Source organism: Oenanthe melanoleuca, chromosome 4, assembly GCF_029582105.1.
Source record: "Oenanthe melanoleuca isolate GR-GAL-2019-014 chromosome 4, OMel1.0, whole genome shotgun sequence".
NCBI lineage: Eukaryota > Metazoa > Chordata > Aves > Passeriformes > Muscicapidae > Oenanthe > Oenanthe melanoleuca.
In genome coordinates, this window is record NC_079337.1 from 33,257,650 (window position 1) to 33,283,935 (window position 26,286).

A 26,286-nucleotide genomic window follows, 5' to 3' on the forward strand; every position below is an offset into this window, starting at 1 on the left:
TTCATTCTGTGACTAGCTGAATTCTGATTCCTAAAATCAACACAGCAGAATAGAGGGTGTCGTGCTAATGACTCTATTTACTTACATTATAATCACACTTATTCAATACATGGTTAATGACTAAGCCCACAGTAAATCTATAAAGCCCAAGGACACAAGGTACCAAGAGGTGTTCTGCTTCATTGTTACTTTGGAGCCTTACGTACTTGGTATCATTTTGATTGGATGGCTTCTCACAAATCTCCAAAATAGAGCAAGGTTTAGCCATAAAAATTGTATTTACTTTTCTTTTAGTCTAGGAAAGCTACTATTCCATCTCAACAGAACCTGAAGATTCGTACCAAAATGTATTGTGGAGATTATGTGAGTATAATTATTTGTTCTCTGAAATCTTCCAAAACTTTTCATTCCTCTTGAGTTGTCATCACATGTGTTGGAGCCCATTTCCCTTCACTGGTAGAAATTAATCTTTGGTGAAGATAATTTATTTGTGATTTGGGTCTAATCCTGGTGTCAATTATTATATATATCACAATCCTTGTGCTGCTTATTTCTATCTATCTATATCTTATCTATCCAGCTAGCTAGCTGTCTGTCTATATATCTATCTATCTATCTATCTAGACTTCAATGTCTGAAACTAAGATTGGAATATAAAGAATTATCACTTCTGCCTCATAAATTTAGACCTTTCAAGAAAAAATAATTCAAACCTCCTTGTGAAATCCTTTAGGTGGGTGTTCTATGCTTGCACTTTGCTGCTAAACAAGAAACTAAATTACATTACATATATTGCTATCACTCAACTATATTAAAGATAAAAATGTGAATTTTTCAGAAGATATGTATTTATGACACTATTTTTGGCACTATAACTTGACAAGACCATCTGTAGCTGCATAAAGTAACTGAATAGCTTTATCACTTTATCATTTATAAATATTTGGCTTTGTTCATAGCGTGAAAAATATTTTAAAGGAAAAAATGCTACCACTACAAGTCCCATAACCCAGAAAGAATTATCTATGATTGTTCCCCATCAAAAAGCTGCACAATATATTAAATGGCTTCACTAGTGCTCTTTGAGAAAAAAAAAAAAAAAAAAAAAAAAACAACAACAAAACCAAGAACAAAAAAACCCTTTTAGAGTGGAATTTTAAATCTCTATTCTGGAAACTGTTGGAGTTACTATTTCATGACTATGAAATTTCTCTCTGTACCTGGCATACTGATCATTATGTTATCTAAGGATTTTCTTTCAATTATTACTGGTATGAATAATGATTCATTCCTTTCAAAGTCTTTTTACAATGTATATTCTCAACAAACTTACAAATCAATATGGAATTTTCTGAAGGAAAACTATTTTTCCCTTTCTTATTTTAATAGAAAGTATAGTTGGCTAATTACTCCAATCTTTCCAGTAAAGTATTTCTTCCAATAAAATTATGTTGCATATATTTGCTTTTCCAAAGTGATTGCTATTGAATCAGGATTAGTAATATGTTTGGTTTTCTGCAATTCGGGATCTTGCATCCTTTACTAGACAGTTAAAAACTTAAAAGAGATATTCTTCTTAGTTTCTTTTTTTCTCTTTTAGTTAGAGTGATTCTGTAATCTATTACTGATAATTTAAGGGTGACAAAAAGAATACCATAAAAAGGCAGTAGATCAGTTTCAGTTGGAGAAGTCAAGAAATACAGTTTCTTTTCTTCTATTGATTTTTTTGCAGCCAATTATATTTAAATAATTGATACTGCTTTTACATATAGTATGTTGCCTGATATTAATGGTAGTATCTTATAAAATAAATTACAGAAGAAATCCTTTAAAGTCATTACAATTGGCAATTATTATACTTACAATAATAATGCAGTACTTTGAGAGCATTATAAAGAAAATCTAATAGATTAGACAATTTTTAACTGTGGAAGATATTTAGAACTGTATGTAGGCTTAATATAACATGTAACCATTACATATTAGTCAGCCTAATGAACTAATTGAGCAGAGGGGACACAAGTTTCTAATTCTGATACACAGAATAAATGGTTTTAAAACAATCCCTTTATTCCCTCTTCTTCTAAACATAAAAAGGCACACTGATAAACCCTTTTTTTTTTCATCATCACAGAAACAAGAGAACAGAGAAGCAAGTATAGACAATGGGAAGGATATTAGTCCCAGGAAAGACAGGAAAACCTGATTACAGGCTTTCTCGAGTATTGGGATGGATTCTCAAGTTAGGCAAATTTTTATTGTCTGTTCCAATTTCCATGTGTTATGGAATAGAAAGGGTAAGAAAATGGTATTTTTTATGAACTAGATCACTGAGTCCTAGGAACAGACTTACCTGCTGTGGCATCCAGACACAATGGGGACATGTAAGGCAGAGCAGCATGTAAACATTCTCCCCTGGATGCTGCTGGTATCTCAACATAAAGTTGGTCATGGAGCAGTGGCAGTTTTCTCTGAAGAGACACAGCAATAAAATAGCAGAAAAATCACTCTAGCAAATTTCAATCAAGAAAACAAGGTTTGTACAGGACTGAATGGTGAGACTGTCGCATTAATTTCTTCTCTATTCTTCTTAAACACAATTCTAGATTGAGAAAAAGTCTTTGAAGTACTTTTTGGACATAGATATATTGTTCAAGGAATGCCAGAACATTGAATATACCATTAATTCAGAAGCATAAGAAAAATGAAAAATGAAAAAAAAATCAGAATTATTACTTTCAAAATGTGCTTTGTTCTTTAAGATGATCTTCTTCATCTTTTATGTTACCCATATCAGTAATTGCATACATTATCTGTGGGCAATCAGATAGGATGGAGTCCTTCAAGATCAAGAATGAGATATACAGTTAACAGCAGCAGCCCTGCCTGATTCATCAATGGAAGGCATCATCATTATCAGAGATCACATACAAAAAAATGGTTCCCTATAGTAAGTACCACAGATAAAATGACCAGAAATTAGACAAGATGACATCTATGATCTCTCTGAAATACATACACAGAGAGAGATTGAAGGCTTTGGAGAAAAAATTTTCTGTGTTTAGAAGTATCCCTTCCACTACTGTATCATATATTATTGAAATTAAATGTAACACATACAGTAAACTCACAGCAAACCAAAATACTCATGAAATTTTTATTTGATAAAGTTGCACATATATTTGGGATATATTTGCAAAAGTATAGCTAGCTCATAGCATGTGGTTAGCTAATAAAGAAAGCATTTTATTTTCGTAGATATTCCCTATGGGAAATATTCTGACTAAGGAGTCTGACTTTAATTGTTTGCTATCAGCAGAATGACTTACTGAACAAACATTATTAGAAGGTTGTTCACAGTTCAGAATGCTTTTTTCCATCACACAACTGAATTGCCTGAAGTTTACACATCATAATTTGATAAAAGCAGCCTCACCTTTTACTGATACTTTTGTTGAACTGCTTATGACTTTGGTCAGAAAAAACTGTTACTTTCTTGCTCTTGCACAGAAGGAAGGTAAATTCCAAGTATCATTTTCCAGAACCATTATAAATTTTTCAATCTCTTTCATTGTTTTGATTCATTCCACCAACACCACACAAACCTGTTCTGACTGCTCAGCTTATTTTGGAATCTATTCCTTGCAGGAGAGTTAGAAGAATATGTGCAAATACAGAAAGATATACATAAGCTGCCCACCTGGGCCACCTCTGAGGAGACAGATCTGTGATTTTGAACATGAGGATATCCTGAGATCAGAAAGGAGAATAAATATCTTAATGTAAAAAAGTACTGACTCACCTCTGGAGATTTACTTGCCTTATCTTTAAGTGCTTTGACACTTTGTAAGAAAAAAAGCAAAATATTCTGTTTTCTTCCTTCTGAAAAAGCAGATATCCCCTTCACTAGGATGCTGCAGAGGAAAGACAGTATGAAAACCATTTTGCCATGTTCACATACAGCAGTTTGTCTAAACCAACCCACAAAAATGCCAAATTGCTCTTGGAAATTACTTTCCTCTGATGCTTTTTGAAGGCATTTTCTTTGTATTGGAGAAAAGTCTGTCATGCTGAATCCTAAGCTCTCAATGAGAGCTCCAGAAAAATGATGAATATGTCATGAGGGATGCTAGAACCCAGATACCAAAATTAAATTGTGCGATTCTTCACATCCTTTCAGTGACTAAACCAGACATTTCCCCCCACTTTCTTTAGAAAATTTGGCTCTATTTGTGTCAATCCACCTGTTCCTAGCAGTAACTTTGAATTTTATAATGAATTTCAATTATATTAGTAGAGGAATGCAATCTCTACTGAAGTTTCTTGAAAACACTGTGCAGTTGGGGTGAGGGAACCAAATTCTATTACTGGTCAAAAAAATACAGTAGTTGAAACTCAACAGTCATTTATTCCATTGGCCTAGCATTAGCTAAATAATAAATCCAAACTTTGGACTCAGTCCCACAAACTATATTTTACTTAGCCAGTGGTTTTCTCAGAAAGGGCTCCATGGCTGTAAGTAGAAAAACAGAGACAAAAAAAAGGGGGTGGTGGAAGAACACTTCTTCTTGTCTGCAACATTCACAGAACAAGTTGACACCCAGAGCATCATGCAAGTTTTTTTATCACTCAATCCCACATTACTTAGACTAATGGGTGTTTGATAATATTTACTCATTTAAAAATTTTATTGGAGAAATTCCTGTTAATTTCTTTATTGGAAAAAAAATTATAGCATTATTAGATTGAATAGAGTTGGTAAGCCTTTGCTCATTAAGGGAAGGAACCAAAAAGTTCCCTGAAATCAATAAAAATACTTCCACTGACATTCTCTGTGAAATTAGGATAAAGTTCTCATAATAAGAATGTTAGAGAGTCCAAAAATGTCCTTGCTTTTCTCAATTTACAGAGATTTCTGTTATTCTGTCACAATTTGTTTTACTTGTGTGGATGGGTTGGAGAGCATTGTATTTAGAGAAATTATATTCTGTGTACATAAACTCTTCTTCTGACATCACTAAGACAACCCCAATGTAATTTTCTCTTCTGTAGATTTAACTTTTCCACAAAGAGCAATTTCTGCTCATCCCTATAGTGAACCATCTTAAGGCATGCAGAAGAAAGGTCATGAGATCATACTGGTAATTTTCCTATGCTTTCCAGAGCTTAGGGAAGCAAAAGATGTTGCATAAGTAAAACAGAAAAGGCCATAGACTCAAAACTGGTCATTCTGATGTCAGAGTCCAGAACCCTCTCACTAGGTTCTTTCAGATATTTCACTCATAGAAGCTGTAATGTATTAAGTTAAATGATCTTACACAGGCTTTCTAGCAGAGTAATACAAAATGTACTGAAAAAATATAGAGATGTAATAGAGATGAGATCTGCATTACTGCCTTTCATTATATGATCACTGCTGCAGTGCTGGGCATCACAGGGAAGGAATTTATGGGTTTAAGTCAACTCAAGCCATTTGCTTTTCCCCAATTATTTTGCAACCTTCTTAGTATTTATACTATCTGTTGGGTTTAGACAGGTATCCACTCCCCTCATGCTGATCTGGCCAAATCAGGAAGACATTCACACTCCTGGTGACTTCACTCTCTAGTGAAATCAGGTGTAAACATTTATACCACCAGTTCAACCTCTCGAGTATTGATAGCTACACTCAGTCTGCTTTGTGTTGAGCTAAATAAGCTCAACAAATAAGCTTTCTTTTCAACAGCTGTGGTCAGCCACATCCTGCATTTTTCCCTGCACTCCATTGCTCCTGCTCAGCTCCACTGAGTATTATTCCCTTACATGGGTCAGTCACAGCTGACTTAGTGGAAATGATTGAAGTGAGATAGCAGTACATGTAACTACACTCAGGTGTTTAATCAATCCTAAAAATGCCCTGCTCCAAAACTGGGCAGTAGAAATTCTCTAGCCAAAAATAACAGAAAGAAACAATCTATTCATATGTAGTTGCCTGTCCCCTGATTAAAATTCAATCTGTTGTAATTTCATTCAGTTACCAAAAGCCTCTACTGCTCTGCTCCCTGAGTTTGTGCAGTGATGAATGTTGCTGCTAGCTAGACATTTCCTAGGCACACTTAGGCAGGGCAAGCCTGTATAATTTTGGAGGAAACATGATTTTACACCTTGGGCCCTAGGTTCTCAAAGCAGAAACGTAGTTTTTCTACTAGAATGTTGTTTCAATATATTTCCTCAATTTCTTGAGGTATTTGGAGCAAAAAACATTGTAAGCACAGATGCTTCTAAAGTATGACAAGATTTTAACAAATCCTTGCAAAATAAAATGCCTGCCCCAACATTCAAGTTTATATCTCAGTACAGGAGATTATTTTAAGTCTTGCTCAACAACTTAAAACTATACCACCTTTCCTTCTCCCCAGATAACTACAACAAAGAGCATTAGAGTGGTCATTTGCTCAGAAATATAAACCTCTTGAATTCTTGCTTTACCTTAGAAGCAAGATTTTCCTTCTCATTTGCTGTGTAGCATCTTGTTAGCACATGACAGAAGTGCTGCTGTCTCAAATGCAGGTTCACTACCTGGTGTGCAAACATCAATTCACACACCAAGGTGAAGTGTTTATATTTTTTAATTCTAGTTTGCACAAGTTAATGATCTATATGGTAAACCACAAAAGACCAGCTGCCTGATCATCAGAACTTTACAGAGTTAATACATTTCTACAAAGAAAGACACAGTATTCAGTGGTTACAAATTGCATAACTTTTTTCTTAATTAGTAGTTAAACCCCTACTTGCTAGCTATTCCTTTTGTCTCTCATTGTCATTGGCCTCTCATGGTCATTAAATTACCTCCATTTGAGTCTGGGGTCTGTGTTGGGTAGGTAGTCAATGAGATTGTTGTCATGAACTCCCACTACCAGAATTACCTTTCCTCCAGTTACTCCTCAGTTCTGCTGACTTCAGTCCTAGTGTCTCTTGTCTGATGACACATTCATTTTAGATTTATCTCCCCTTTTCCTTAAAACAAAAGATTATCCAAGCAAGATTATCCAAGATTAACAATGACATTGCTTAATCATAACTGTCCAGCTCTAGCTATTAACAACTGAAAAAAGAAATTTAATAGTTTGGTTTAAGTCTTGAGGTGCTCAGATCTTGAGAGGCTTCCTATCAGTACCCCCTGCCATTACAGAACTAAGGACCCATCATCTGATACTTCTGTGGATAGTCTGCACAGCACTTACTTCAGAGGGGTACAAATGGCACTGTTCATCCTAGAATCAATCCCTGACATCACTGAACTGTCTACAGTAAATTTCCTTAGGTTTGCCTTCCAAGGCAAATACTGCATACCACCCTCCAAGAAAAAAAAGTACAACTCACAGCAAGTAGTAGGCAATTGCTATGTAACTGCATTGAATTCAGGCACCTAATTATCACAGTTCAGCTTTTTTCTGAGCATTTTTCCAATTGGTTTATGAGTAAAAAGGCTCTATATACTTTATGCTCAGCTGTGAAAGTTGGACCTTGTACTTACACGATGAACAAACTGCAGAAGAATCAGTCTACCCATAAGTACTTTTCTGTGTACAGGCACGCTGGTCAATTAGTACTTTCTTAAGTAACTCCTTCAAAAATCTGAAATTTCTGACTATGCACTTTTTCACACTTAGCCATGGACAATTTTTTCCTACGTTTGCTTGGTGGGTTCAAAGCAATGCTCAAGTGTATCAAGAAACAATGTCTTCCTTCTCAGCTAAAAAGCACAATTCTTGTTTGGTGCTTTTTAATTCCTCTGCTTAGATTTCAAGCCAGGCAAGAGTGATTAGCGGCCATGCACAAAATTTGTGTCTATGTCATCATGTGTGAAAGCACAATACCCAAAAGATTTTCAAGTGTATGTAAAGCAAACAAATTAATTAGCATAAACCATGTAAGCCCTGGTTCTTGGAAGCATCTGTAAAAATACACCATATACACTTATAAAATTTATTCCGTTTTTATTTGAAATGTAAATATAAAGTTAATGGTGTCATTTTAATCATATGTACTGAGTCCAGGAATCATCATAAAAGAGAACCTTTACATTTGGTACATCAGGTAAAACAGATAGAATGCTCTATTGGTGAACAAAAGAGGTTAACCAGGAGACAGAGCTAAGTATCTGTCAACCTCAGTTATTTTCTTCTCTTTGTATTGGTCTGTGATTCTATTAAAATTAGTTCTGTTTATTATTCACAAATTTCTTAGAAAGAATAAGAAAAAATACATTAAATAAAGTATCATTGAGAATGAGCTGACAATAATTTAATGTTACAAAGCAACTAGAAAAATTGTGTTGTCTTCTATATGGCAATCTCAAAACTATCTCACACTTGGCAGCAACATCACTGCTTTAATAAATCACCAGGTTTGTAAGCAACCTATGGATCTCATTCATCATTTTCTCATTAGTCCTTTCCCATCAGAAATACCATGAGGAATAAACACTGAAGACTGTCAGGGATACCATATATTAACTTTGAAATATAATATTTTTTTAAAGATTAGCAAAGGGATTTATATCATAATGTAAATCATGACAATTTTTTTCCTATTCAGGCCTAAGTCATGGTAGGGGCAACTTCCTTCAATATGGTCTGTCTTCCTATGGTTAACTGCAAGTTTAAGTTCTGTTTTATAAACCAAAAACTATACCTACTGTTCTCCAAGAAGCAAAGAAATGTAAAGTTATGATTGTTGGCTTGCAGCAGAAATACATATATCATGTTAAAAATATTAAACACAATGTTAAAGTCTGCTTTTTCCTTCTGTAGACACAAGGAACAATTCTTCCTGCTCCAAATTTTAACCCTCTAATGGATGCCCAGTTGCTAGGAGGAGCCCTACAGGGAATTAGTGAGTATCTTGACTGATGTAACACCAATTTCCTCTTTTTCAGAAAGCTCTCATAAAGAATTAGGCAAAATATAAACTCATAAAATTGTCACATCTGCAGAATCTTAAAGGAATCACAATAAGAAACTCTGATGATGTCCAAATAAATCATTTGCATTTACAGGAACTAAGAGTTGATCAAGATTAATCCAAAATCCATACTAACACTTATAGTAATCAACACTTCATTGAGAAAACAATAAAAACAGAATTCTGTTTGACATGATTAGAATGAAGGCCAAGAAATGAAAGGATTTTAGTTGTAACTTCAACAATTAAATGTTACCATGGTCTGCTAAGTCTCTTAATCAGTCCTAAGAAATAAAAACAAATGGAGAGGAAAGTTTAAAAATTCTTTATCTTTGCAAAATTTGGTTTCAATGTTTTTTCCAAAAAAACTTTTGTTCACAAAAGCATTTTTCTCAGTTCAGATTTTTGTATTTTTCTATTGAACTTTGTTGGTATTGCTGAAAGTTAAAACATTGATCTATTTTTTTATATCTGAAACGTTTTCCTCATTTTAAAACTGTTTTCTGTCTCAGAGCTTTTATACCCTTTGGGCTTTCATGAGATTGTACAGAAACAAATCTTGCATGCTGTTTTCAATTTCTTTAATGAAAATGTGAGGACACAGATTTAATGTTGAATGAACCACAATAAGCATTATTCATCAAGGGGAATCTGAAAGATCTTTATGACCATATTGGCTATAGATGAAAAGTTTTAAACATCTCCCTACATTTCAAATTGTACTTTTAAGGTAATGTTGCTAACATGAAAACATAGAGATTATATTCTTCATTTAATACTCTAAGTACATGTACATTAACCTTAATTTTAATGTTCCTATCAAAGTACATGGAATAAAGTTGTAATTTAAAGGATAACTGACAAACAGTTCTGCTTTGGAGGAGGTAATGTCACCACATCCTTTAAAGGGACTGACACTCTGACCCTCAATCCTGCACATGGTATTCGTTCTTATGAGGATGTTCAGTCATCTCTGCTGTCCCACTGATACCAGTGGTACTACACAAATGAATGAAGTTTTATATTTATGTTTTATAATATTTCCTATATCTGGATTGTTCTCATTTTTTACTATAGACACTATGTAAGCTGTAAAGATTCCTAATGATAACTATTTTCTGAAAAGTAAAATGAAACCTTTGTGTACAGTATCCCAACCCTTAGGATGCAAAAACAATTTTAAAACTCCAAAATAATTTTCTGAATATGCTAATAATATTTTTTTCATAAGCAATAATACTGACTCATTATAGAAGTTTCCTAGTATGTTCTACCTATCAAGCAAACCATCATAGGTAACTTTCAATAAAATGCCCTTTGGAAATGGAGTAAAATACTATATTTTAAAGCTTCATAACTTACTTAAATTACATATACATAAATTATAACTTCGAGTTTTTCAACAAATGGTCTAACAGCAGTTTGTCATCCCTATAAAAGAGATCCCTAATTCTTAAATGACAATTTAATCAATATCAACAGAACACACAAGAATGACTTCCAAGGCTCAGCCACAAATCCTGCTACTGGGCCTAGTTCTGAATCCATGAAAGCCCCTATCTGGTTTTTTTGATGCTTTCAAATCTATTGACCTTGTGACAGATGATGATGCATCTGGTAATAACAGACAGCTTCACTTCTTGATGGTATTACACCAGGAAGTGCAAGATACACAAGCACAGTAAATATAACTGATGTTAGTTGTATTAGTGGGATATCAGTCTCTTGATCAATTTTTTCAAAAAATTAATATAATGTTCTTAAACAAAACTCAAGCAATCACAAATATAAATAATTAACACCAGTTTGTTGATTTAGAGTCTGTGTCATTTCCTTTTCAGGTTGTGAAAAAGATGTGTTGATTGAAATCCTAACTCAGCGTTGCAACTCCCAGCGGCTCATGATTGCAGAGGCGTACAGAGACATGTACGGCAGGGTACGACAGAAACACTTTGTACTTTCATTACTTCTTTCTCTCCTGTCTCCTGTGCAGCTGTCAGCCCTTCTCTCAGGTCAGTCACTGGAACCCAAGCATGTCAGACAGCTGGCTGGAACAACAGGTTGGCACACAATTTTGCTTGTTGGCTGTCAATACCTCTGATGGTATCACGTTGTCATCTCTACAGCAGAAGTACTGTCTGCCACACACAGAGTTAGAAAAGGACAGGGAAAGTTCCTTCCTCTATAGCCCATTCTTCTCTATTGACCAACCTAAAATTTTTTAACAGACTTATTTCTTCCTTTATGTGATTTTGGGGGGGGTCTGAAATATATTTTTCAGGTTTTTTGGAACAAATAATAAAATAGTATTGTAACCAAAGAAAAACATCATACAAAAAGCTACAGGCTTTTTGTCTTATGTAATGATTAATGTTCACATCTCAAGCACTGACATTCTCACACCTCATTCCATGTTATCCCATCTACACACTAAGCACAACACCCTTCTGAGCTGCTTAATGTGAAAGAATCTTTGAAAGGTGTTTAAAAATTTTTAAGACACAAAAAGTTACTTTTTGTTAAAAAAGGTGTTTTATATATACTTACTGTGTATACCAATGTAATTTTTGTTATCCAAGTTCTTAAACATACACAGAGATAGATATCCTGTTTCCAGATCTACTCTTTCTAACCAACTAACTTTGGGGAAATTGCAATGCCTGCATCTTCCTTAGTTGCTACAGCTATATAAGGACAAAAATAATAGTAACACCTTTTGCAAAATTCCTGTGAAAGTCATGAAAATCGTAGTGTGAAACTAGATACTATCTGATTAAATTGAAATGCCCTTCTCCTGAAAGAAGCCAGACAACCAGTTATAACAAAATCCAGTTTTCTTCATTTCCTGAAGCCTGTAAAACTAAGGGCTCACTGGAAAATTCCTTGAAGGCCAATGTCTGGTTACCATTGAATCGATCAGCAAGAGTGAGAACAGTGAGTTTGCACAAACACTGCCACAGAACCATCTCTCTTAACTAGGGTTAACTAGAAATGGTTCATTCAAAAACTCCATATTATGTAGTGCTTTTACACTACCAGTGCATTTACCAGCAGAACAGTGTATTTTTTTCTTTCAGTAGCCAAGTTTTCTAGAGACAACATTTGTGCCAACTCTACACTAAAATACCTCAAAACCACTGACCCCTGTATAAGTTCAAACACCCATTTACTATCCTAGAAATGGAGGGAAAAGAGCTGGATTTAATCAGTGTAGTGGGTTGATTTTGTGTTGTTACTCATCTCTAGATCAATGACTTTATTGGACTGTTAGAAAAATGAAACACACAATAAGTGATATTTTAGATGTAGCCTTGAATGAATAAGTATACTTTATAGAGACCATAAAAAAACCCAATAACTGAATCGCAGCTATCCACCTTCCAAAGGCTGTGACAATGATTGAAATCAATGCACCTAAATTATTAAACCTGTTTTTTCATTATGAGGAATTTATTAGGTGACTGTCACACATACAAACCGCACAAGTTCAGTGTGTATCCGTGCAATATTCCTCACTGATTTTTAATGTTACTTATAGAAAACGAAAGTATGTCAGGCTATCAAATGTGCCTGTGACATGAAGCACCCAAGCCCACTCTTTCCAAGTGTTCATTTATCTCCTTCATCATGGGACAGTCCTCTACTTCATCCATAGCTGGCTGATTTGTTTTAACTTTTTCTCTACAGTGTATCAACTGGACCCATCACTTTGACAAGGGAAAATATTTTAAAGCTTCATATCATGTTTTTATCTTTAATTCCTGCCCTCCGACACATGAAGATGATCTAGAGATTACACAGTATCACAATAAACAATCAGCAAATGTCCTTCAGGAATGCAGTTATTTCATATTCACAGAGAACAATTATTGACTTGCTCACCACTAATCTAACTGGCTTTTCTTTTAAAAAAAATATATACATAAAAAAATCAGTAAGTCCCTCTGAAAACACACTGTCTTTAAACTAACTCTTTTAAAATACCTCTCTCAGCCATATGAGTCAACATGAAGTGCTATAAAGCCAGTGGACACAGGCCTAAAGACCTAGAAGAAAGAAAAAATAAAAAAAAAACCCGTCAGATATCCTTTTTAAGAAGGAAGTCTCTAAATCTATGAATAGAAGGGAAAGGCAAGAAAGCTGTTTTCATATTCTGGCAATCAGCTACAGAATCATGGAACATACTCCAATACACCCACAATTTTAATTCAAATGAATTCATTAAGCACTGGGTACACATTACAGTGCAAGATTCATCATGATACTCTTGACAATTTCTGAAAAAACCCCACCAATAATGTGATGTATCTTGCCTTGAATTGCTCCAGTTTGTGCTTTGAAAAATAATTTAGTACACATTGCACTTTCCTGGCTGTAATTTGACCTACTGGTTATATTGCATTGAACAAATGCACCATTTGCAATCCCAGTTTATGAATGGTAAACACCACAGGACAGAGAAGAGATGTGGAAAGGTAACAGCAGTTTTAACCTTCTCAGTTCAAATTATGGTAAACCTGTTAGTCCAATCCCTTTCCCTCTTAATTTCACTTAAGTCAGCTCAATATGGTAGCCACTATGCCTATTCATTAGACAAATGTAAACTGGGACACATTAGAAGGAGAGAAATATTTAAAAAAGAAAATAGAAAAAAAAGAGGGAAAAAAAAACCAAGGCCTGTACTAGCTGCATGATTCAGACATACAGAGAACTTTTAAGATTCCTTCTTACAATTAGCCTACAAGGATTTCTTACATCAAAGATGATTAGGAAATTAAAATAATGACAACTTAGAGTTGTCTTCTCTTATTTCCAATACTTCCCTCAGTTCTGATTGCAGGAGTAATTTTAAGTATTATCCATTTGTATTATTAATCCATTTTCCCACAGGCATGTTGTCAGAAGTAGAATGTCTTAATGAATTAATTTCTACTCCATGTGTGATTTAGTGGCTGTCAAATGAATCTAAAGTACATTCACTGAAGACTTTGTATGTTTCTTCGTCATAAATTTAATTTTTGATATGCATATGTCATCCTTCATTGCTATTCCAGCTATTAATTAATTATATTCAGAAAAGTATCAAAATCAAAGTACAGGCCTGAAAAATATACAGCTCTGAAATATACTAGTTTATATAATGGGAACTGTTTCTGGCATGCCTTTCAATTCAGACATAGACTAGAACATATCTTACAGGTGTCTAGTGCTGCACACAAAATACAAAAACAGGAAACAGAAACAGGCAACATCAACAGCAAGTTAATAAGCTTTTGGCATTTGCAGTATTTCGAAGGATGCTACTAGGAATGGGGAGAATAGGAAGGAAACTGTGATCCATTACTCAGCTAAATGGCAAGAAAGAACTAGGAAATATGAAGAAGAAAAGGAGAGCTTCATGTTATTAATCCAGCATCTATCAAAAGCAGTGAATTCAGTTTGAATGTAAAATATAACTGAATTGAAGCACATAATCTTTCAGCTATCCAAAGCTGATATTTTTATGTACTAGGAGCATTACAGATGATTTTTTCTTAAATTATTCACATACTAACACTGAAAAAATCAAAATAAACCACCTGTGTTTTACGAGATCCTTCATCCAAAGGTGCTTACCTCTCTTAGATTTGCACAGGGAATATATTATGGGAAGCTGCAGATGTTCTGTTGTGATACTCAGTTTTCCAAAACTTTAAGTAATAGTTGCAATTAAACATCTGTATTTTCTTCTCTTTTCTACTGAACCAAAAACCAACAATCCATTGTGGGCTACTGGGTTGTGCACCCATTCTCATCTTGTTCATACTAATAGAACAAGTATGTGCTATTTAAAAGAATATTTTTTTACTTAATCTTAGCCAGAATTCATCTTTGACAGTTCATCCTTAATCATTTACAGAGAAAGCCATTTATAATTTTTTAAGCTGTCTTAATAAAGTGTGCCTATAGAGATAATCCTGCCTGTGCACTTTCTTTTTCTTTTCAAGGATCTGATAACAGACCTAAAAGAGAATCTCTCTCATCACTTTAAAGAAGTTATGGTTGGCATGATGTATCCACCTGCCTCCTATGATGCCCACGAGCTTTGGCATGCCTTGAAGGTAATCTTCATAGTCAGAATTGCTTAGAGTTGCAGTCATTTATTAGAGTACTGAACATACATTAAATTTTTTTTTTTTTTAGATTTCATTGGTTGATAAAGTACTGAAAGTTAGTACACTGGAGTAGTGTACTATCATCTAGTCCCCTCATCAGAAATACAGTGCTATTACAAGTTTATTCATTGGAATGCTAAAACCAGCATAAATAATATCCTTGTCATGGAACAAATACAACCCATTTAATACCCATGGTAAACTCAGAAAATGAAGAAATATTTATACAGGGAAATGTAAGGTGCTGTTTTTGCAAGCATTTATATATGTTACAAACCAAATTTATCTCCATAGCCAGTGCCATGCACTAAGGCTCCACCTCTCTAAAGATCAATACTTCTTTAGCAGAACCTGTCTGTATAAACACTTACAAATTACTCTGTGACAAAGCAATGGTAATTCCACTGAAACAGAAGTGATTTCCCATTTTGAAGAAAGTATTTCCTTTTCTTGCCTGGATCTGAGACTGCAATCCTCACATAAGTAAAGTTTTGAAACAAACAAAAACACTTTCTTAAATACCAGGTCAATAAATGATGAAATTCATTCCCACAGAGCATTGTGGAGACCAAAACCACAACTTAGATCATAGAGGACATCAATATATTCCTTGAAAATAGGCTGACTGTTGGCTACTGAAAATAATAATTCTTCAAAAATCATAAATATATTATATAGGGATATTATATATATATAAATAATAATTCAGGAAATTCCTGAATTACCAACTCCTAAAATACAGGAAGGCATATCAGACGTCAAGAGTGTTTTCCTTTTCTTTCCATGAGTATTTTCTACTGTATGCTGTCACAAGCAAGACACAGATTATATGACTATAGGCAAGATGATTTATCTTGCCAATTTTGAGAATTCCATCCTCCACAAAAAAAGAATTAATAGTTTTCCTTTGTTCTTCAGACATTTAAATCATTTTAGAGCTATTCTACTGGTATTTCTTTATTATAGTTGGCATTAAAAGGATTGTGAAATATTATTGCTAATAAAGGAATCATGTCTATGATTAACATTATTGGCAAAATTGCCAGAATTTATTTTTTTCCTAAATGCAGATCAAACTTGAACTTTCTTACAGTATTCTATTTTGACCTGAAGGTAAAAAAAAAAAAAAAAAACAGCCCATGTATGTCTATGGGCTCTTATGTTCTCCCTTTATCCCAAATGCAGAATACTCATCACCACTATCCATGTACACATCAAAACCAGCATATGCACCATATCTTATGCCAATTGAAGTTTACAAAATTAATTCAAACCCTGTGGGAAAATATAGTAATTTGCAGCACTACGTGTACTCCATTTTGTAGTCCTTTAATACCAAGATGTATGCTAGATATTACAGACTGTAGCCTTTCTAAATACACTAAAAAAAAAAAAAAAAAAAAAAAGAAAAGGAATATGATAAGAAGAAGAAGACCAACATAATACCTATGCTCATGTCTACTTTTCTGAACACTTGCTAGGGATGTATGCTCAATCTTTGCATCTGATTTCTTTCAGTAAACAGTCATTCTTACCAAAGCTCAAAATTATTCCCATTATGTTTCTATCAACACTAGTCTTGCTTCATTTCCCACTTGCTAATGTACATGCTGGAATTCAGATTTAAAAATATATTTGAAATACAGAGTTTTACTATTAAAGTAATTTAAACAGGTAAATTATGCAAAAGTAAACTCTGCAGAAACTGCTATTATTTTGTTAATTCTGATAAGGACAGCACTATTTTATTCTAAAAATTGGGGTTTCTACTACACAACATTTTTCATATTTACTTCTTTCCGTACAGGGAGCAGACACAGAAGAAAAATGTCTAATTGACATACTAGCCTCAAGATCAAACATGGAGATATTCCAGATTAAAGAAGCCTACCTAATGCGTAAGCTTTTTCACCAAGTGCAGAGTAGCAGCTGTACTATGTGTGTTCCAGAGGTATTAGCACACATGAAGGAACAGAAGTACAACAATGACTCCTCAGTACAGACTGGTTCCCTCCCACATCCTCTCCCATAACTGTATACAAAAGGCTGGAGCACTATGGTGGGTGGGCAGGCCAATGGGGACAGTGGCTGAGGGACCCCAGCAGAGCCAGACAGATGTGCCAGCTCCACAGCCAGGTCCTTGTAGAACTTGCCCAGGTTACACTGGAATAGAATAAGCTCATTTATTCTTTATTTGATAATCTTCATTAATACTATTCAGAGCATGCTCATTTGTGATTTAGATTATATGTTTTTGGTTTAACCTAGAATATAATACTGATCTTCAACAAGATATCGATTCTGAGACTTCAGGTCACTTCAGAGATACACTCATGAACCTTGCCCAGGTACTGTAAAACCTAGAACTATGATTTACATTCCTAAAAAAATCATAATGACTTCCAATAGTATTTGATAAGTTTTACATTTTAAGGTGACCATGATTAAACGTAGTTCAATGGGGCTGCACTTTTAAACAAGAGGCAAGAGGGAAGCTGATGAGGAAGAGAAACTGAATTCCTTCATTTTATGAATTAGACTTTGGATATGAGATGGAAGCAAAGGTAAATAGATTATTTTATAAAGTCCCATTGGTAGTCAACTGCTGACCCTTTGCTCCATCTGTCTCATCTCAAAAGGAGTCTACTTGTACGTACAAATGTGATTGTCATTTTTAAAAGCATGTGTTTTCTCAGTTATCAGAATATATCATAAACCAGTCAATCATTATGTGAAAACAGAGATATATTCACATTTGACTAAGAAATAAAGAAATAAAGAGTTTACTGTTTAAAATATAATGCTCGCTGTGCTATTGCATATGCTAAATCACAAAATACTAGCACAGAAGCAAAGGAATTATCACTTTTGCATACTAACTTTTGCAGATTTATCAGTTTACACAACAAAGTGGTCATTCTCATCATTCTCATTGAAGACACTGTGCTCATTATCTTTAAAATCTTTTGTAAACCAGAGTAACAAATAATGAAGGACTGCCACAGGATAATGGCATACACAAGGTGTATCTGTATTTTTATATATGTGTTTGTCTGAGGAAAAAATTCTCACACAAATTTGAAGTAACAGTAGGTTGGTTTCAATGAAGCAAAAAAGAAGTTTCAAAAGTAGAAGCTGTAAACAGGAAATTTTTTTTTCTCATGCTGGATGTTTTTTCCCCCTAATAATGAAAAATCTTTCTTGCTTAAAAATGAAGAGCTAGAAATTAAGCAACCTCACTTCTTATAATTATTAAAACCATGGGACATACTTTACTCATCAAACAAACCAAATTTAAAATAATCTCAGATTTCACACTACTAGCCCTAATTTTCTTAAACTTCAGGCATTGATAAAGAGGCCTAAAATCAGCAATTTTATGGCTAACAAAATCTGCTATTTCACCCAAAATAAGGAAGAGTTGCAGGAAATTTCAACTTGACTCAGTTATACTTCTGAAGATTGTTAGTCAAATCCCTCAAGCTTGCATATCATCTTATATTAAAACTCAGTGATGTTTCATTGAAATATACCCCTTCCAGTTCTATAACCAAGCAACATTTTGACATTTTATTGCTTTTTTTTTTTTTTTTTTTTTTGCAGAAAACCTCTGCTTTGATTTCTATGAAATCAGAATACTGAGAGGAGTAAACATTTAGCTTCACACATGCAGAGTAAACGATTCAATTGCTATAGTATTGCATTTATTGTTTTCATGTCCAGCCGGAGGCAGATTAGAAGTTATAGGTTATGGCCCTTCCTAAAGAAATTAAAAGAGTTAAAAAGAGTTTCAAAATCAGCCTAATTAATATTCTAGTCTGAGACAAATAGATTTCATTCTAATTCCTTTTTTGTGCATTAATTGAAATATGGTAATTTTCTACAATTTAAAACATAATTATACAAATTTTACTGGAGGAAGTGGGCATTTGACTCTATATGTAAAGTATTATTGAGGTTATTTTATTTTTCATTGCCCCATCTTTATTCCATTGTTTTCTTGTGTATGTAATTTTATGCAGCCATTCCATCATAATTTACTTCAGACAAAATTTATCTCACTACTAGAAATTTTACTCTGGAATTCTCACCATTTAATTAACATGTAAATTAACATTTTTAACAAAAAATAACTACAAATAAGTCATTCTACAAGTTGATAGCCAATACCTAATTTTATCCTCCCCTTCACATAGAAGGTAACATGACTGTAAATTTTAAACTAAATTGCTTCAAGCACATATTATCAAGGCAGTAATTACATGAGCTTCATATTTTAGGAGTTCTGCAAGCAAGGCTTATTTGTATCCTTGCAAGATGACTATGGTTATAAAAGCAATTCCAAAAGTAGTGTGCTCTTCTCTTTTTCTGACTATATAATTCAGACCATAGTGTGTTTACTAAAGAATTTAGCTTGGTTTGTGTAATTGAAAAGCTATAATATGTACAGCAAAACTAGAAGTATTCTTTTGGGGTCTGTGTATCAAAGTTGTCAGATAATTTCCTAGTCTTGGATGTTCATTTTATATGAGCAAGCAAAATCTCTATTATTTGATGAGCTTGCTCCTATCGTTTGTGCAGGAAGAAAAATACATTGAGAAAAGATTCTTCTGGTAATATGCATATTGATAAGAACTAATCAGTGAATGGCAAATGCTACTCCTACCCTCAGAGTTACATATTAGAGTAAAAAATATAACATCCATAATTCTAAAAATGGTGGTGGGATTGTGGTGGTCAGGTAAAAGCTTCTTTAAAACAGGACTAAAAATGGGACAGGTTTATCCATTTCCCTCACACTAACTTCTCACAAGACTATCATTCCAGAATTCCTCCTATTAAAGAAAATTAAGATATAATGTGACAACTTGAAGATATTGTCCACATTTACAAATTCAACTATGCAATATACTGATCCAACCTAAAATGTTTGATGTTATCTCTATATGTTATCTATATATATGTTATCTATATGTTACCTCAAAAAATTCAACATAGCTTCATATGAAGAGGACTTTATATTCCTACATTGCTTTAGGATTTAACTTTAGGAGAATACGTATCTCTTTTTTTCTCAGGGAACAAGGATGGAAGGATATGCAGACCCTTCTACAGCTGCTCAGGATGCAATGGTAAATATGCTCAGATGTGAAGTTCTCAAATATTAAAAAAAATAATAACCAGAAAACAAATGTTGAAAAGTAATTTGGGACTCACTTAAAATACTTTTTTTTTCTCTCTTTTTCTGATACATTAGATTCTATGGGAGGCATGTCAGCAGAAGACAGGCGAACACAAAAATATGCTGCAAATGATTCTCTGCAACAGGAGTCACCAGCAGTTGTGGATGGGTAATCCAGCAGTTCAGCTGTTTGAATACAGAGTGGAAAGGAAAAATGTGACTCACTAAGAAAGCCATGCTTTGCATACCAAGACAGTCAGTGTGCAGCAGGACATTAGCCTGAAACCAAGTGTGAACTCTTGGAGCTCTCAGACTCCCACTGGTGTTAGTGGGAATTTAGAAGTAATGCAAAACTGAACTTTGCCTGATGACTACTGACAGCTGTAGACAGAACAGACAGGCATCAAGATGCCTGACAACCCAGAGAAGAATGCATAACCAAAGAAAAGCAAATGCTACAGCTGCACTGAGTCTACACACGAGACCATAGGACGAGGGAGATTTTTCTTAACTATTTTATTAATTTTTCCTAAGCAACCCTTATGAGGGTTGGCAGAGCTGGGTGGATTATTTTCAACAAATGTTTGCACATGAAAACACATTGCTTCACAAAGTGTTGAAGCTTTTCCCCAGAAGTTTCATAGAAGTTTTTGTTGGGCGCACTTCAGTGTTCAAATCTGCTCTCCCATAATGAACATAAACACAGAAACCTAAGGGCCATTTTTATTTAAAATAGAAAATCAGATGTAGCTACAGATTGCAGGAAATTTACATGAGCTAAATTTACATGAGTTATCCAAATCTTCCATTGTAGAAAATAAACCTAGAAAATATCCAGTGGCAAGTTTGAGTTCCTGCTCTGCAGTAGAAAAAGTCTGTCTGCTGACAAGTTTATCACTATGCAGCCAGCTGTATCTCTTACGTCAGCTTCCAACAGTAGCTTAGAACCACTTTGCTACCATGAATCAACAAATTCATTCAGCTGATGATGAAAGCATTAACACACCTGCTCTATGTTCCACTCTCTTTCTGAGATCTGAGGGCCCTGCCTGTACTGCAGGCCTCCGTAAGTTTTGTAGTCAGCAGAAAAAAATTCCTCCTTCTCTAACAGAGAAAGCATACCCTGGATATTTGTGTGTGGGCATATCTGCATCTTGCAGCAAGTGTGCACGTCACACAAGTCCTGGCTCCTTGCCACAATCCATGAACCTTGCCAGTTTTAGCCAAGCCAAGCAAAGAAGTTGTCCTACTAGTGGGACATTGTTACAAGTGTCATAAACAGATGTTGCTGGATATGTGGCACACATTCATTTTAGAGCGCAGGCTGAAGAACCCAGTGGAAAAATGTCCTAGAAGACAGGTTTCAGACTACTCATTTAGGTTGCCTGACCTGGGCAATATAAACATAATGAAACGCTGAGAATAATAACAGCAAAAAATAAACTCAATAGTAATAGTACCAGGGAGAGGCAAGGGGAAAAAAAAAGGCAAGTTGGTCATTATTAATGAATTAGAATAAAACAAGATTTTTTTTTTCCACCCCTCCCCAAGTCTTCCAGGAGTTCCAAAATATCTCTGGGCAAGACATAGTAGATGCCATTAATGAATGTTACGATGGATACTTTCAAGAGTTACTGGTTGCAATAGGTAATGTAAAGATATTATTTTTACTAGCAGTAATCTCTTAATAAATTCTAGTATATAATCACTTGTGTATCAAGAATATTATTTTTTGATACTTTATCCACTTTCATCTCCTATACTGTGCAATTATACTTTCAGAGAAAATTAGAAAATAATATTTTAACTACTTTCCCATGTTTGTGTAAATCTAAATATGTATCTATGCAGCACTAGTTTCTGACTGAGCAGAACTAGTATCTACTTTATTTGATAATAAATTTTGTGAGATCAATGATAGCTGTATTTCCAACTGATTTTACACATATTAATTAACCAGTTAAGTTTTCAGGACTTTGGTGGTATATAAATAAGTTTCAAGCTTTATGTATATTTATCTTTCATTTATAGAGTAAGGACAAAAATATTTCTACAAATAAGACGTGAGTGTATTCACTGATATTTAATAGGCCCTTTGCAACAGCAAATGAGAACCCACCACCAAACTTTCAAAATTATAAATATAGTTGTATTAGTGAATATTGGTAGCTTAATTTTAACCTGAGGTGTGGACAGCACTACGCAGGTCTGTATTTCAAGGAGCCAAAAGCCTAAAGAATTTATTTTACAATAATCTTCTGTTTACCTGTTGCAACTTTTCCCTCCTAGTTCTCTGCATTCGTGACAAGCCTTCCTACTTTGCCTACAGGCTTTATAATGCAATTCATGTAAGTAGTCATTCTACTTCATATCATAAAAAGAAGCTTCCCTGTTTTTTTTTGTTTCTTTGATTTTTCTTAAACAAGTACTTACAAATCAGTCTCTTCAATCTTTAAAGTATGATTTTGTGTTTTAAAACTGCTGCTACTTTCATAAAATTCAAAGCAGTAGTGCCCAAGCAGCTAAACAGAAAAAGTGCCTAAGTAGAAGGTTAAGTATTTAGATACCTTAAAAATTATCTGTCTGGTAACTGTCAATTTTTCAAATTGAAGGTTTTTTTCTCTGCATGGTAATTCCCCCTGCTGTGCAGAACTCAGTATGTATTATTCTTACTATGTAACTTTTTGTATTTAGAGATTTAGTAAGTATGGCTAAAACTTAAATGATAAATTAATGTCACATAAAGACAAATGGTCATATTTCTTTGAAGGATTCCATGCAGATTCTTTTATCTTTTGTGTAAGTACCAACTTCTTTTGACTTTTTAGTGCCACTAGATGTCCCCATTCTTCACACAATTACATTATGAAAATTTATTTAGAAACAGATAAAATAAAACACATCTGAACACAAGCTATGTAAATTCTAAAGCTATAGTTAAAAATTTCACAGAATTCATGAGGCAGCAGTTTTTGTGAAATATATTATTGGCCTCATTATAATTTGAACAGACTCCACAACAACAGTCATAACTGCTACTCACAAACTGAATTCCTAATAATAAACTGAATTCCTAATTTCAGAGAAACTGAAAAGTTTATCACATTTTTCCTTTTTCAAAAGTTTCAGTGCATGGATAAATCATTGGCATATGAGGACCCCCTGTTATTCAGTTACATGAATTCTATTATTTGAATACATGAAAACTCTGTAGGATAAAACCCTTAAACTCCTTTAACATCTAAGATACCTGTATGGGTATACTATTCATACTCTATGTACTTATATACTTTATGGGTATATCTTTATCCATTAAACATTTATATGAGCATACACAGATAGGCAAACACATATTGTCCAACTATCAAGTTTTCTCTCATTTTCTTTTTTCATTTTAGGACTTTGGGTTTCACAATAAAACAGTTATTAGGATTCTCATTGCCAGGAGTGAGATAGACTTGATGAACATACGCCAGCGATACAAAGAGAGATATGGAAAATCACTCTTCCATGACATCAAAGTAAGTTTTTACAAACTTCTGCATATATTCAGCACTGGTAACTTAGGCTGTACCACTCTGCTCAACCATTTGGTTTAAAACAAAACCAACAAAAAAGCAAGATGTAAAAACAATAGTACATTTTCAGTGCTTCAGTTTGATTTGAGTAAGCAATTAATTCTCAACTCACTCTCTGTGATTTTATCCCTCCCCAATGCAAGATGTAATACAAACAGGGCATGACAGTGAGCTCTGAGTAAGAGTTTGTGTGAATGGTTTCTACAGTAATTGATAACATCTCATGTTTATTTCTAAGGCTAGGCTGTGCAAAATTGAAGTAAATATCTGGTTTTATCTTTGTGCTTTGGCAGTACCTTCACAAATCCTGTTCCTCTTGTACTCCTGGTTTGCTTCTTAAAACAAAACTTTGAATCTGATTAATTGCACAAAAAATGTCTCTTGCTAGGACACTACCCTTTTTATGTCACTATAATCCAACTACAAGATGTGCAGCAACTTTATGAAATCACTCATGAATTTTTGATTTTGAACTTGAGAATTAATAAACAGATTTGATCCAGCCTTTCAAAGGTACATTGTTCCTAGATGCCAAGCAACCAAAGGCCATGGCAAGTGAAATTTTAAAAATCTCAGCCTAGAATCCTTATGAAAACAGTGCAATGTTTTACAAAACCTACAATAGTCAAGTCCCTGTCACACACCAAGAAAAGAAAAATTCAGAAAATGTATAGTCACAGAAATGTTGATTTTTATTTTTTTTTCCTTGCAGCATTTTGCTTCAGGGCATTACGAGAGTGCTTTACTTGCAATCTGTGCTGGTGATACAGAAGATTATTAAGAGGATGAACTCTGAAGGCTGTGCAAACCTATTTTAAATAGAAATTGAAGCTATATGCAATGCTCTAACTGTATGAGACCTCTATTTTACATAACAGAACAGCAAAATTTGTACTGTACATTTGCTAGTATTAAATCTTTCTTAAGACAGGAAAAAATGTTGGCAGGAACATGGTTTTATCCCTGGTTCTAATTAATATTTCTGGTTTTGTGATTAAAGTAAATTAATGGAGCAAGTGGTAAAATTACTCCATGGAAGCACTTGTTTATCGTTTAGTGTTACAACATCCCAAACATCTATCAACATGCTCTGGAAGAATTTGTTCACTTCCACACTGGGGAGAAAAAAAACTATTTTGCTTTATTTACTTTTAGCAAGAAGATTTCTTCCTTTAAGGATTTTTTTTATCTTCTCCTTTCTACTTCTTATACCTCATATTCTATGCTCTTGAACATTATTGTTTTAGTTACTATCACACTAAGCGTCTGCCCCCATCTATTATCAGTCACTCACCAGAGTGCTTTTGTATTCTCTTTTACTTAGCTCACATACTTAATAGCCTTTCCCCTTTTTGCTTGAAACAAAAGTAGAAATTCAAATCAAATACTCCATCCATTCCAGTGCCATGCGCTGGGAAACCTGGAAGACGCAGCACTGCTTAGCTTTAAGCAGAGAAGTTCCAGAGGATGAAACTCTGAATTCCATTTTAACCCGTCTCATTTTAACCATTAATTGACCTTCAGAGCCCGGAGGTATATCCAGGATGCCCTGGGTGGCTCAATTCAAGAGCTGACTCCTATCAGGGTAAGCGTGGTGATGTTCATGAGGATACTGCCGTGGCTCCTGTCCCGCCGCCACGAGGGGTCCGACTGGACACAGACCCTGTGGATGTTTTTAGAGAGGTGCCTTCTGCAGGGGCAGTCGGTGAACAAAGCACTGCTGCAGAGAGGCACAAGTACGAGATTGCTTTTGTGCCCTTTGCGCCTGTCGCTTCCCTCAGCCTCTGGAAGGAACACTAATTACAGCGTATCTGGCTTCTTTGCACATACTGGCATCGTGTTACAAATATATTGATTTATAACAAACTTAAAATTTCTTTCGAATCTCCTTTGAGTTATTTCCAAACACTTCGGGCGGATAATAAAATTGTTAGGCCAGAACTTCGGGAGGAACGGCTGTGGGAGTAAAAATAAACCAAAGAAAAAAAAAAACGGGGGAGGTGATGTGGGGAAGGAAGTGAAATGAGCAGAGCACTCTCCCAATTGCTCAGCACTAACACTGCACTAAACCGAAGTTACGTTCTGATTTTGGAACTGTAGCTGGAGGTAGTTCCCAACAGCTGTACCGGGGCACTGAGGAGTCACTTGGTTTGAACTCTGCAGGCTTGCAGAAAGGAACAAGGACACTTCTCTCGACCGCAAACGCGCCGAGCTCCCAGCGCTTCCCGAGCTCCCGGCGCTTCCCGAGCTCCCGGCGCTTCCCGAGCACGTGAGGTGCGACTTCCGCCCGGAGCCCGTCACAAAATGGCGGCGGCACTAGGACCCCGCAGGCGCCACGGCGCGCGGGCGCTCGCGCGCCAGGCAGGAGGCGGCTCCCAAAAGCCTGTGCCCCGCCCCCTTGCCCTCGCCTAGTTTTATTGGA

At 34.8% G+C, this 26,286-nt stretch overlaps 1 protein-coding gene across 1 annotated transcript; it reads left to right on the forward strand.

Annotated features, from left to right (window-relative positions):
* Positions 1-209: 209 nt before the first annotated feature.
* ANXA10 (annexin A10) lies at positions 210-25,747 on the forward strand. The gene is made up of 12 exons (XM_056489831.1): positions 210-363; positions 8,799-8,880; positions 10,791-10,885; positions 14,937-15,050; positions 16,912-17,002; positions 17,373-17,452; positions 20,183-20,236; positions 20,362-20,455; positions 21,838-21,933; positions 22,576-22,634; positions 23,685-23,807; positions 24,577-25,747. The coding sequence occupies exons 1-12, from the start codon at positions 346-348 to the stop codon at positions 24,643-24,645; spliced, it is 975 nt and encodes a 324-aa protein (XP_056345806.1). The 5' UTR covers positions 210-345; the 3' UTR covers positions 24,646-25,747.
* Positions 25,748-26,286: the final 539 nt, after the last annotated feature.